This window comes from Calliphora vicina, chromosome 2 (assembly GCF_958450345.1).
Source record: "Calliphora vicina chromosome 2, idCalVici1.1, whole genome shotgun sequence".
Classification (NCBI taxonomy): Eukaryota; Metazoa; Arthropoda; class Insecta; order Diptera; family Calliphoridae; genus Calliphora; species Calliphora vicina.
This window is the reverse complement of record NC_088781.1, coordinates 131,785,754-131,800,253: the sequence shown is the minus strand read 5'-3', so window position 1 is coordinate 131,800,253 and position 14,500 is coordinate 131,785,754. Positions and strand designations below refer to the sequence as shown.

The 14,500-nt window shown below is 31.0% G+C and overlaps 1 protein-coding gene across 1 annotated transcript; it reads right to left on the bottom strand.

Moving 5' to 3' along the window:
• Positions 1-12,379: 12,379 nt before the first annotated feature.
• On the bottom strand, positions 12,380-13,135 carry LOC135952603 (uncharacterized). The gene is made up of 2 exons (XM_065502615.1): positions 13,066-13,135; positions 12,380-13,006 (listed from the first exon to the last, which is right to left on the bottom strand). The coding sequence occupies exons 1-2, from the start codon at positions 13,114-13,116 to the stop codon at positions 12,419-12,421; spliced, it is 639 nt and encodes a 212-aa protein (XP_065358687.1). The 5' UTR covers positions 13,117-13,135; the 3' UTR covers positions 12,380-12,418.
• Positions 13,136-14,500: the final 1,365 nt, after the last annotated feature.

Sequence of the window (14,500 nt, the reverse complement as noted above, 5' to 3'; positions counted from 1 at the left end):
AGACTGATTTTAAATTTCGTTTTATATTATTTAAATACCTTTTGGGAAGCCAGCATTTTTTATAACTCATAGGAATTTATATTTATATTTTTAGTTTTAAAGGTTATCAAAGGTTTAATTATTAGGTTTCTGGTACAAATAAAACTTGTAATATAGTTTATTAATGAACCTATTGTATTAGTTTTGCTACAGATCTTTGCGAGATAGTGAAAGCATTTAACTTGATAGGAAAGTATACTTCACACCGCTGGTATTCGCATTTGTATTAAATACTTAAACGAATTTCTATTATTATATTCTTAATTATGCATGAGAAAACTGTATTTAGTCTAAATCAACTGTCATTTGAATAAATGGAATTTCTATAAAGCAATATCAACTGTCATTATTTTAATGCAAACTGATCGTAGTAAAACACAACTGTATTTTTGCATAAAGCAAACTTTCCTTAAACTAAAGCAACTATCTTTAATATAAAGCAACTGTCTTTTAAATAAAACAACTGCCTTTAGCCTACCTGTTTAATATTTTAGCTTTTGAAACACGTTTTATTAAATTTATTAATTTTTCACTACCAAGGCGTATGATTAATATTAATTCCTCAATAATTTTACAAAACTCCCTACAACTTTGTATATATCCAATAGAAATCTGTCAAATTAAACAGATTAAACCCGAACTAAATAAGCAATTCATTGACTAACACTTTAAGTAGAAAATGCAATAATCGTTAATAAAATATTCTAAAAAAACTAAATGAAAATAAAATAATTTTTAAGTTTTGAAGAGAAAAGAGAAAATGTTTTGTAAACGAAAAAATTATTTATGAACATATTATAATAAATTTATTTATAAATCCTATAATAGTCTGAAAATTAGAAAACTTTTTTTAAATAAAATAAATTTTCGGAAATTTAAAAACTTTTAGAATAAATAAATAATAAACTATAATATCATAAATTATCCAAAAATTATTTTCATTTAACTAAATATTATTTTACACATTTAAGCATCTTAAATGATTTTTTAAGCTTTTTATTGTTTGTCGAACCCATTGGCGTATGATTGATATTAATTCCTCTATGATTTTACAAAACTGTCAATAACCTCAAAATAAATCTCTCAAATTGCACAGACTAAACCTTAAGGAAAATAACAATTCATTGCAAATTACTTTAATTAGTAATGGCAATAATTGCCCATTACATTGAAGCTTTAATTTGGAAAGATCTTGAAAAAATTGTAAAACGAAAATTAGATAATTTTAAAATTATGAAAAAAATAAAACCGTTTTATATTCTTGAATTTATTAAGATGTAATAAGTTTATTTAGGAATTCCAAATTAAAATTTTTTTTTATGTGAAATAAATTTTCAGAAATTTACTTAAAAACTTTTAGAAATAATTACCATAATCTATAATATCATATTAATATTATTTTAACTTAATATTATTCACAAACCAATTTTAATGTCTTATATTTAGGCTTTTAAAACGATTTTTGAAGCTTTTTGTTATTTGTCGACCCCATGGCGTATGATTGATATTAATTCCTCTATAATTTCACAAAACTTTCTATAACTTTTTATGTACCCAAGAGAAATCTCTCAAATTACACAGATTAATGCTAAACTAATAAAGCAATTCATTGACACTTACTTTCAGTAGTAAGGAAAATAATCGTTTAACACTTTGCAGCTTTAATTTGAATAAATCATAAAAAATAGCAAAATAAAAATAAAATAATTTTTAAATAATAAAGGAATTAAGAATACGTTTTTTAAAACTAAAAATTTATGTAGAAATTATAATAAATTTATTTATGAATTCTAAATTAGAAAAAATTTTGAAGCGAAATAAATTTTCAGAAATTTTAAAAACTTTTAGAAAGAATTAAAATATAAGAATTTAAATATAAATAAATATAAATCATAAAACAACTTTAAATTTTTATTTTAAGCTTTTAAAACGATTTATGAAATTTTTTTAATTTTTCAACACCATGACGTATGATTGATATTAATTCCTCTATAATTTTACAAAACTGTGTATAACTTTTTATGCACTGAAGAGAAATCTTTCAAATTGCACAGATTAAATTTAAACATATTGAGCAATTTATGGCCAAACACTTTAAGCATTAAATTGACAAATCGCAGTATACCTTAGTTCGGTAAAGTCATTCATTTATGTTTTATAACTCAAGACATACAATTTTTGTGTTAAAACATTTATTTTGATAGATATCCCACTCGCATCCCACTATGCGACCAAATAGGTCTTAAAGGTAAAGACCTAAGCTTTCTTTTGAGCAGTAAATTATTATATACATATATTTTTTAATACTTTATTTACACATTATGCTTTATAACCATATTAAGAAATGACTCGCATTTCTCTTTCAATTCGCTTAAAATTTTGAAATTCTCAAACCACTCCAATATAGGTTTTTCTATCGGTACATTTTCCTTATTCTTCAGCTCTTCAAATAATTCCACAAGCTTTTCAAAAGGACTCTCTAAATTAGCCAACATATCTAGCAATATATTGCCACAATTGTATTTGTCTATGAGTTCAATGATTAATTTAGTTTCCCCAGTTAGTTTATCATGGGGCAGTTGCAAATATTGGTTAGTAAGATTGTTAAATTCAGCCAATGAGTTATGAATTATTTTAACGCGTTTGCTTGTAGCATCATACTTAGCCAGGTATGAGTTTAAAAGATTTTTAAACTCTACAATTTCGGAGTTATGGTTGTCCCTTAAACGTTCATCACTAAGCAAGTGTTTTGAGGCATTGGCAGCCTTGGCGTTATATTGTTTGGGTAGGGTCACCAATATTTCTGTGGTAAGTAACATTAGTTGATCCGAAAGAAGTTTTACCTCTTCACTTAAGGTCTCATTAGACGTGTCCAAAGTGTGTTCTTCAATATTGTTTATCTCGGCAGCGGAATATTGAATGGGTTTGCAGAGTATGCCCTATTAAAAAAACATAAATTTTAAAGGATTATTTGGTTATTTTATTATTTTTTTCTTTATTAAATTATTATTCGGTTTCTGATTAGGACAAAAATCTGCCTGTATTTGGCAAAAAATTTATCGATCTGGTGATAATTGCTCATAGCTCCCATATAAGGCCTACTTCCGAAAATCAATCACGAAAATAAATGATTGAAATTTTAAAAGAAAAATGTTTTTGCTATTTAATCAGTGGAGGTTATTATAAGGCCGGGCTTGACCGAAATGTTTCGGTTTGTTTCAGATTAGGCCGAATAATATTTTTTTGGTTTTGCCCAGAGAAAAAAACAGTTTCGGTCGAACTCTAGTTATCTGTGATTTGATTGGGTTTTTTTGTATGGAAAATCTATTTGTTTAAGATTTGAATCGGCTGTGCCGAACTTATATACCGTTCACGAAATTATACTTCATTTTATTATACCCTTCACCTTCGTGAGAAGGGTATATATAAGTTTGTCATTCCGTTTGTAATTTCTACATTTTTCATTTCCGACCCTATAAAGTATATATATATATTCTGGATCCTTATAGATAGCGGAGTCGATTAAGCCATGTCCGTCTGACTGTCTGTCCGTCTGTTAGTTGAAATCAATTTTCTGAAGACCCCATATATCTTCGGGATCCAAATCTTCAATAATTCTGACAGACATGCTTTCGAGAAGTTTACTACTTAAAGTCAGCAAAATCCGTCCATAAATAACGGAGATATGACCGGGACAACCTCGATTTTTGACCTATTTTTGATCTATATATGGATTACTAAGTCATTAATATAGACAATATGGATATCTAATGATAGACATTTCAAAGTCCATTGCAACGATGCAGATAAGGCTATAGTAAGTTGGACCTGCAATGGATCAAAATTGGGAAAAATATTTTTTCACCCGAATTTTTTTTTTCAAAAAATTTTTTTTGTCATAAATTGTTTTTCAAAAAAAAAAAAAAATTAAGAATAATTTTTAAAAAAATTTGGAAAAAACTTTTTTTTAAAAAAAAATTAAAAAACAATTTGGAAAAAAAAAATTTTTGAAAATCAATTAAAAAAAAAAATAAATTTTGTTTACCTAAAAATATTTAAAAAAATTTATTTTAAAGTATAATTTGGTGAAGGGTATATAAGATTCGGCACAGCCGAATATAGCTCTCCTACTTGTTTTTTTAATTTTTTGTAAAAAAAAATTTTTCGAATTGTTTTTTTAAATTTTAAAATATTTTTATTGTTTTTTACAATTTTTTTTTTTAATATTTAGCGAAAAAAAACTTTTGGTGAAAAAAAATTCGGGTTAAAAAATATTTTTTCCGACTTTGAACCATTGTAGTTCCAACTTACTATGGTCCTATGTATATACGTCGTCACAACGGTCATTGAAATATCTATGATTAGATATCCACATTGTCTATATTAATGACTTAGTAATCCAGATATAGGTCAAAAATAGGTAAAAAATCGAGGTTGTCCTGGTGTTTTCCTTATAACTAAGCCATTTGTGGACCGATTTTCTCGATTTTAAATAGCAACTGAGTCGGAAGAATTCCAGAGATATTGATGTATGAATCGTGTATGTATGTTATTTGGGGGCTTCGGGAAGTTGATTTCAACAGACAGATGGACGGACAGACGGACATGGTTTAATCGACTCCGCTATATATAAGGATCCAGAATAGGGTCGGAAATTTATATTGTGGAAATTACAAACGGAATGACAAACTTATATATACTCTTCTCACGAAGGTGAAGGGAATGATAACCATATACGGACACCAATACGTGATAGAAGATAAAAAAAAAGACCCAAGTCTCCCAGTATTGCACAAAGTTTTGGGGCCTTGATGTCATTTTTGCAAGAAAGTGATAATTTTCTCAGGCTCATATCTTGTAAACAGTTCGAAATTTTGATTTACTCTCTCAGGCATAGTTGTAGCTCTTGTCATAAAGAAAAAAAATTGTGAACATTTTATATCAAAAAAACTTCATCTTCAAGAACAAAATCACAAAAAACTTAAAAAAATTCGAAATAAATTAAGAAATACATTTTTTTAAGGCTGCCTAAAAGTATGCTTTAGTTTATAATAATTTAATAGTTTATGGGTCAAAAAACTTAGTTCCTTTAGTTTTTTCTTACTAACTTAGATTGACCTAACTAAACGGTATTAAGAATCATTCCTAGGAAGTTCATATGTTCTAGAAAGTTGTTTATTGAGATCTTAGGTATATTTTTGTAGTTGATTGTTTCCTTTTGAACGGTTTGATATCTATGGACTTGAACAGTGGAAAAAAGTAAAAAAAAACTAATTTTTTAAAGTTTTTTTGAGATTTTTACCTTGAAGATGAAGTTTTTTTGATATTATATGTTCACAATTTTTGTTCTTTATGACAAGGGCTTCAACTTTGCCTCAGAGAGTAAATCAAAATTCCGAACTGTTTGCAAGATATGAGCTTGAGAAAATTATAATTTTTTCGCAAAAATGATACCGAGAACCCAAATCTTTGGGGGCTCATAAAAAAGTGCATGACTTTGGTATTTTATCCGAATATGGTTATATTTTCATGACTCAAAAAATTACATACAATGTATTTCAAAGACTTTTGCAATGGCGCATATAAGGCCAAAGTAAGTCTGACCTACAATGGGTCAAAATCGGGAAGAAAATTTTTTAACCCGAATTTTCTTTACACAAAAAATTACTTTTTTGTTATAATTTTTTTTTTTTAAATTTTTCTTTTTTGAAAATTAAATATAAAAAAATATTTTTTTTTTAAATTTTTAAAAAAGTTAAAATTACACTTCTTTTGTTAAAAGTCCTCAGAAATAATTGTTTGCTTTTTTGTTGTGATTTTCTGTTGTTTCATGATATTTTTATTTTCTGATATTTTTTTTTTTGGCAATAAGCATCGAATTTTTGAATTTAGCCTGGTTATCAATGCTATAATTGTTTTTAAGTGATTTCAATTGCTTGAACATACGCTTGACAGACTTTAATTTGATATACGATTTATAAATATATCCATGGCTTCCATTTTCTTAGAGAATTCCGTTAGTGTTATGAAATGCTGATACCACTCCAACATGATTTTATCCAAATTATCTTTGTTTTCTTCTAACATTTCGATTAGGCTGTTAAAAAACATTTCTAAATGTTTAGACAATCTCATGGATACATTTTTACAATTGTACTTGTTCAAAAGTTCAATGATAAATTTCGTTTCCACTGTAACTTTCTCCACGGGAAGCTCGAAATAATAGTCGATGATATCGGCAAAAGCATCCATTGATTTATAGATGGATTTCATGTTACTGGTAGAGGGATCATACTTATCCAAGAACACAGTTAGTTTTTTCTTAAATGTCAGCACTTCGGGAAGATCCATGAACTCGAAAGCTTCATCTTTAAGCAGATAACGAGTGGCATTTGTAGCATTGGCGGCATATTGTTGGGGTAGAGTAGCTAAATTGTCTAAAGTGAATATTAATAGTTTTTCTTCGGTACTAGCCATTACTCGCCATTCATCTATGTCATTTTCTAGTTGATCCATTTTTATGGAAAACTCTTTTAAATTGTATTTATTTAATACATCCACGATAAATTTTTTGGATGAATATTTTTTATCATCCGTCATTTCAAAATAAGGTTGTGTAATATTAAGAAAGTAATCCATGATTTCATGTGTAGACTTGAGACTAGCTGATGGCTCATATTTGTCCAAAACTATAATGAGTTTGTTTTTAAATTCTACAACTTCTGGTTGTTTATTGTTAATAACATTTTCATCTGCCAGCAAGTGCTTGGTAGCATTAGCAATTTCAGAAGCATATTTTTGGGGTATTAACAAAAAATTGCCCTTTCTTGATAAAATCAGTCTATCGGAGTTTGTTCCATTTGTTTTGATTTTCTCCAAGATTATCTTAATCTCCTGTGGTGATTGGTCAACTGGTCTGCACAAGATGCTCTGTGTGAAGACAAGTGATTTTCTTTAAATCGTTGATAAACATTTTGATTTAACTTACTTCTGCTAAGATGATTACTACAAATATAGTATGTATTTTATATAACATCATGGTTCTCTTGTTTGTTAAACCGTTTCAAAGAATCGAAGAAATAGACTAATTTGGAATTTTATTTCTTTTAGTTAAATACCTTTGGAGAGGCCAATATTTTCAAATTTTATAAATATTTGTTCATATTTAGCTTAGCAATGGAAATAATTCCCCATTATTTTCATATGCACATGCATTAAAAGAGGGTGTACCAGTACCCGACAATAACTCTCAAAGCTCTATTGAGAATCTAATTCAAACCATGAACAGTTTCATGACGAACATGCAAAATATGTTTCAACAATTGATGCAGAATCAAAGCATGCTCATGCAGATCCTGCTAAATAAAAAATGAATTCTCTAAGAATTTGTTTTTGGAATGCTAACGGCCTTAGCCAACATAAGAATGATGTACAACAATTTCTCCACCTTCAGGAAATTGATGTACTACTCGTTTCTGAAACACACTTTACCATAAAGAACTGTTTCAGAATTAACGGATATTATACTTATGACACAAAACATCCAAGTGGTAGAGCTTGTGGTGGAACAGTTATATTAGTGAGAAAGGATATTAGGCATTTCCCAATGCCAGAATATAAAACGGATCACATCCAGGCCACATCTATAAATATACCTGATGGTAGAGTTACAATATCTTCAATATATTGTCCTCCTAGGTATAATATTAATCGAGAGCAGTTTCTCGAATATTTTAGGACTCTAGGTCCAAGATTTATAGCAGCTGGTGATTACAATGCAAAACATACATTTTGGGGCTCTCGCCTTATTACTCCTAGAGGGAGGCAACTGTTAGAAGCAATATCGTCTAACAGACTAGATGCCATATCTAGTGGCCAACCTACTTATTGGCCTACAGACCTCAATAAGATTCCCGATCTAATTGACTTCGCTGTAATCAAGAATATAAAAAGAGAATTTATTTCAGTGATCCCTTCGCTGGACCTCTCGTCAGACCACTCGCCTACAGTTTTAACGTTATTAGCAGTTCCAAGTAAATTGGAAAACTCTTACTCTTGTTTCCCTAACAAGAAAACGAACTGGTTAAAGTATAAAATGTATGTTAGCTCACACTTGCCACAAAACATCTCATTGAAAAATGAGTATGAGATACAATCCGCTGTCGATATATTTACAGACATTTTAACAAACGCCATTAAAGTGTCCACGCCCCCAGTCACCCTGGGGAATTACAGACATTCAAAATGTCCTAAAAACATTGATTCTCTTATCAAAGAAAAGAGAACCCTCAGACGTCAATGGCAACAATCGCGATCTCCGAACGTAAAGGCTAAACTTAATCAGTGCCAAAGAAGACTTCACGTCGCCTTAAAGATTAATAAAGAATCTAACCTGAGAAATTATCTTAGAAACTTAGACCCTACTAAGAACACAGAATATAGTCTCTGGAAAGCTGTGAAAAATATGCAATGCCCTATTGTATATGAGTCGCCCATACGCCTTCAGAACGGAGAATGGGCAAAAAATACTTCAGAAAAAATCGAAGCATTTGCCAATCACTTGGAGAATGTATTTACCCCAAATGATACAAATTCATATATTAGAGATAATGTCATAAATAATGTGGTGCCAGCCCCACTAAAATTCCGGTTCTCTGCCGTGAGGACGACGGTCAAAGGTCTTAAGGCTGGAAAATCACCTGGTATAGATAAAATTACTACCACGATGATAAGTAATCTGCCCAACTCAGCACTGAGAATTATTTTGTTCATATTTAACTCAATACTACGTATTGGATATTTCCCATCCTCATGGAAAATATCTGATATAGTTATGATACCGAAACCGGGAAAAGATGTCACTCAAGTGACATCATACCGTCCCATTAGCCTATTGTCAATATTCTCAAAACTTTTTGAAAAGTTGTTACTTGAGAGACTTATAGTGCACCTTGACGAAAATTGCATTATTCCTGACCATCAATTTGGTTTCAGAAGGAAACATAGTACTATCGAACAGGTACATCGGATAACTACACTTATTCGGAAAACTTTCGAGAGCAAGCAGTATTGTTCCGCATTATTTATTGACATATCTCAAGCCTTCGATAAAGTCTGGCACGATGGACTAATACACAAAATTACTAGATTACTACCTGCGAACGTACATAAACTGCTTAAAAATTACATACAAGAAAGATCTTTCCAAATCAGTTCAAAGGATGTGATCTCAACACGTCGAAAAATATCCGCTGGTGTACCACAGGGAAGTATTCTAGGGCCGTTCCTATATATTTTATATACTGCAGATATGCCCACGAGCGCACTGACTCACACATCTACATTTGCGGATGATACCGCTTTTTTAAGTACACATGAAAACCCCGTAATAGCTTCTGAACAACTCCAGTCTCACATCGGCGATTTGGAAAAATGGCTGGACAAATGGAAAATTAAGGTCAATGCAACAAAATGTATTCACGTTACATTTACTTTAAGACGAGAAAGTTGCCCTTCCATACAGATAAATAATATCAAAATCCCAGAACAGAGCCATGTGCGATATCTCGGTATCCATCTTGATCGCCGTTTAACATGGTCCCACCATATTGAAGCCAAGGTTACGCAAATAAAATTAAAGTCAGTCCAACTGTACTGGTTAATTGGCCCACGGTCTGCTCTAGACTTGGAATACAAAGTGCTTTTGTACAAAACAATTATAAAACCGATATGGCTATACGGCATTCAGCTATGGGGAACAGCCTCCTCATCTAACGTTGAAAAATTGCAAAGAAAGCAGTCAGCACTGTTAAGGACAATAACAGGTGCCCCATGGTACATTCGCAATAGTAATATCCATAGGGATCTCAATGTCCCCATAATACGCGAGGAGATCAAACTCTCCAGTCTAAAATACATTTCAAAACTAATGGATCATCCAAACCCCCTCGCCAGGGAGTTGCTGTCATTTGAGGGTCATAGACGACTGAGGCGATTGGAAACACTGGATCTGGCCAGATAATCATCGAGCACTCATGTTGGATATTGCAGCGGCAATAACAACTTTAGTTTTAGTTTAGGTTAAGATTTGAATACTTATTTGTAAATTTCTAAAAAGAAAGATTCAATAAAGAAAAAAGATACTGAAAAAAAAAAAAAAAAATATTTAGCTTAAAAGGTTATCAATGTTTTAATTATTAGGCTTCTGATGGAAATAACAATATTCAATAGGCAGTCTATATTCAATTAGTATAAATATTTTAATATATATAACAAGAATTGATTAAGCTATTGGAAAAGTAGTAAAGAAATTTAACTTCCATTCACTTGTGAACAGACATCATAATGCAAAGACTATAATCTGATTGACCTGAACTTGAACTACAAACTGAACCTGAACTATGAGCCATCATCTAGAACCTGAACTAGAACGTGAACTAGAATGTGAACTAGAACCTGAACTAGAATCTGAACTAGAAGCTGAACTAGAACCTGAACTAGAACTAGAACCTGACCTAGAACCTGAACTAGAACCTGAACTAGAACTAGAACCTGACCTAGAACCTGAACTAGAACCTGAACTAGAATTAGAACCTGAACTAGAACTGAACTAGAACTGAACTAGAACTGAACTAGAACTGAACTAGAACTGAACTAGAACTGAACTAGAACTGAACTAGAACTGAACTAGAACTGAACTAGAACTGAACTAGAACTGAACTAGAACTGAACTAGAACTGAACTAGAACTGAACTAGAACTGAACTAGAACTGAACTAGAACTGAACTAGAACTGAACTAGAACTGAACTAGAACTGAACTAGAACTGAACTAGAACTGAACTAGAACTGAACTAGAACTGAACTAGAACTGAACTAGAACTGAACTAGAACTGAACTAGAACTGAACTAGAACTGAACTAGAACTGAACTAGAACTGAACTAGAACTGAACTAGAACTGAACTAGAACTGAACTAGAACTGAACTAGAACTGAACTAGAACTGAACTAGAACTGAACTAGAACTGAACTAGAACTGAACTAGAACTGAACTAGAACTGAACTAGAACTGAACTAGAACTGAACTAGAACTGAACTAGAACTGAACTAGAACTGAACTAGAACTGAACTAGAACTGAACTAGAACTGAACTAGAACTGAACTAGAACTGAACTAGAACTGAACTAGAACTGAACTAGAACTGAACTAGAACTGAACTAGAACTGAACTAGAACTGAACTAGAACTGAACTAGAACTGAACTAGAACTGAACTAGAACTGAACTAGAACTGAACTAGAACTGAACTAGAACTGAACTAGAACTGAACTAGAACTGAACTAGAACTGAACTAGAACTGAACTAGAACTGAACTAGAACTGAACTAGAACTGAACTAGAACTGAACTAGAACTGAACTAGAACTGAACTAGAACTGAACTAGAACTGAACTAGAACTGAACTAGAACTGAACTAGAACTGAACTAGAACTGAACTAGAACTGAACTAGAACTGAACTAGAACTGAACTAGAACTGAACTAGAACTGAACTAGAACTGAACTAGAACTGAACTAGAACTGAACTAGAACTGAACTAGAACTGAACTAGAACTGAACTAGAACTGAACTAGAACTGAACTAGAACTGAACTAGAACTGAACTAGAACTGAACTAGAACTGAACTAGAACTGAACTAGAACTGAACTAGAACTGAACTAGAACTGAACTAGAACTGAACTAGAACTGAACTAGAACTGAACTAGAACTGAACTAGAACTGAACTAGAACTGAACTAGAACTGAACTAGAACTGAACTAGAACTGAACTAGAACTGAACTAGAACTGAACTAGAACTGAACTAGAACTGAACTAGAACTGAACTAGAACTGAACTAGAACTGAACTAGAACTGAACTAGAACTGAACTAGAACTGAACTAGAACTGAACTAGAACTGAACTAGAACTGAACTAGAACTGAACTAGAACTGAACTAGAACTGAACTAGAACTGAACTAGAACTGAACTAGAACTGAACTAGAACTGAACTAGAACTGAACTAGAACTGAACTAGAACTGAACTAGAACTGAACTAGAACTGAACTAGAACTGAACTAGAACTGAACTAGAACTGAACTAGAACTGAACTAGAACTGAACTAGAACTGAACTAGAACTGAACTAGAACTGAACTAGAACTGAACTAGAACTGAACTAGAACTGAACTAGAACTGAACTAGAACTGAACTAGAACTGAACTAGAACTGAACTAGAACTGAACTAGAACTGAACTAGAACTGAACTAGATAACAGATATAAAATACTTCAATTAAGCTTCAAATAATTATTACTATGTGCTTAAATTGTGTCCTTTATTAAATTATTTATTTTAGATTTCAAATAAACTTAACAAATCTAAAAGCGATATCAGTTTCTCTGGTGTAGAAGTTAAAGCTGCGTATTTGTCATACCAATCCAAGATGGGTTGTTCCAAATCCTTTTTATGTTCTTCAAACTTTTTATTAAATTCGGTAAAAGTGGCTTCATAGTGCCCCTTGATTTTCATGGCCAAAGTCTTACAATCGTATTTGTTTATAAGGTCAACAATAAATTTCGTATCACTTGTTACTTTATCTTGAGGAAGCTGGTAATAATATTCCATAACATTTGAAAAAATAATCATTGTTTCAAAATATGTAGTAATTTCTGTAGCTGAGGGTTTATAAGTATTTATTACCCTATTTAGTTCATCTTTAAAGAAAGTCACTTCCAAATTATTGTTCTGCAATAAAGCCGGGTCTTTTAGTAAGTATTGCGTGGCATTAAAAGCATTGGCAGCATATTGTTTGGGTTTGATATTCATAGTCTCCAGTAAAAATACATGAAGTTTTTCAGAGGCAGTAGGATTTCCATTCAATATTTTTTTAATTAACTCTTGCTCGTTCGTTGTATTCTCCACAGGTTTAGCATATAGATTCTAATGGGAAAAATTTTTAATAATTTTGAAGTTTTAGTTTTTATTTTAAATAAACTTACTTGCACTACGATGAGAACAAAAGCTATTATACAAATTGTATGGATCGCCATTGTTGACTTGTAGAGTGAATTTTTTCTTTTGATCGTCTTATAGGACTTTAATTTCTATTTATATAGTTGGTTTTTGATTGTCATGTGATTTAATCAGTTTTGTTTCAATTAAAAATTGGAAATTTTCTAATGTGGGAAATTTCTAATTTATATATTATTGATAAATTGACTGGGAATTCTTTCAATTAATTAACTTTTATAATTATGATTATAAAAATGTATGTATTACATACCAATAAATTTTATTGATTAACTCTTTGCGTTTTAGTGGTCACTTTTCTAACCACCTTTTCTATAGTCTTTAAAACATACACAGAGAATACATATTCGTGATAGCAACCGAATTCGTTGCCAATCGAATGATTCTACCTAGACTGACTGAACTAGTGACTGAATTTTACAGTTGCAGCTACAAAATTGTTGAAGGGGTAACCAATGCTTAATTGATTCAACCGAAATTCTTCTTTATCAAATGACTTTCTGCTGTTAGAACCGAAAAATTCTATGTGTGCAACCGAATCATTCGATTGGCTACAAAATCGGTTGCTATAACGAATCTGTTTTCTCTGTGTAGTTTATTGGCATTTATTGAATTAATACATTCATTTTAAAATACTGTAAACCACAGTTTTTCGAAGAGACTTTCACGCATTCAATAAAAAACCACAGAGTGTTTATTTTTATTGTTCATCGAATTCAGTCAGTTCAGTACTTTGCTATTTAATTTGTGTTGGTCAGAAAATTTGGTCAAACAAATTTATACGTTACGAAAATTTGTGTCAAAATTATTTATATGTAAATTTCAACGTTTAAAATTTTGACATAATTTGGTCCGCTTTTTTTTAAAAAAAGCCCGTACTTTTGGACCGAATGGACTCGATTAAGACACAAAAGATTTCAGAGCAATATCAATTATGGATCCAAAAATAAACGATTTTCAATTTAAAAATTAAAAAAAAAAGTTGACTTAACTATTTTTATACCCTCCACCACCACAAGTGATGAATGAGGGTATATACATATAAGTTTGTCATTCCGTGTGTAACATTGGGAAATTTTCATCTGGGACCCAACAAAGTATATATATTATTGATCCTTATGAAATTCTAAGACGATTGAGCCATGTCCGTCTGTCTGTCCATCTGTGTGTCTGTGTAAAACACGCTCACGGCCAAAATACGCAAACAAAATTGGTAGACTTGGAAAAAATATGTTTTTTTTTTTTTTTTTTTTTTTTTAAAAAGAGAAGTAACACTCAGGCAATTAATATGCCTATATATAATTGTGTTACTTTCTTTGGGAAGGGGATAGAGAGTAGAAGAAAAGGTGGTGAAAGGAGAAGAAAAGCTTTTTTTTTTTTTTTAATTTACAACTCTGCAATTGC

Coding starts and splice junctions, on each gene's coding strand:
- LOC135952603 (XM_065502615.1), bottom strand. CDS start 13,116: ATGGCGATCCATACAATTTGTATAATAGCTTTTGTTCTCATCGTAGTG. Junction 13,007..13,065: donor TTGTTCTCATCGTAGTGCAA/GTAAGTTTATTT, acceptor TTTTCCCATTAG/AATCTATATGCTAAACCTGT.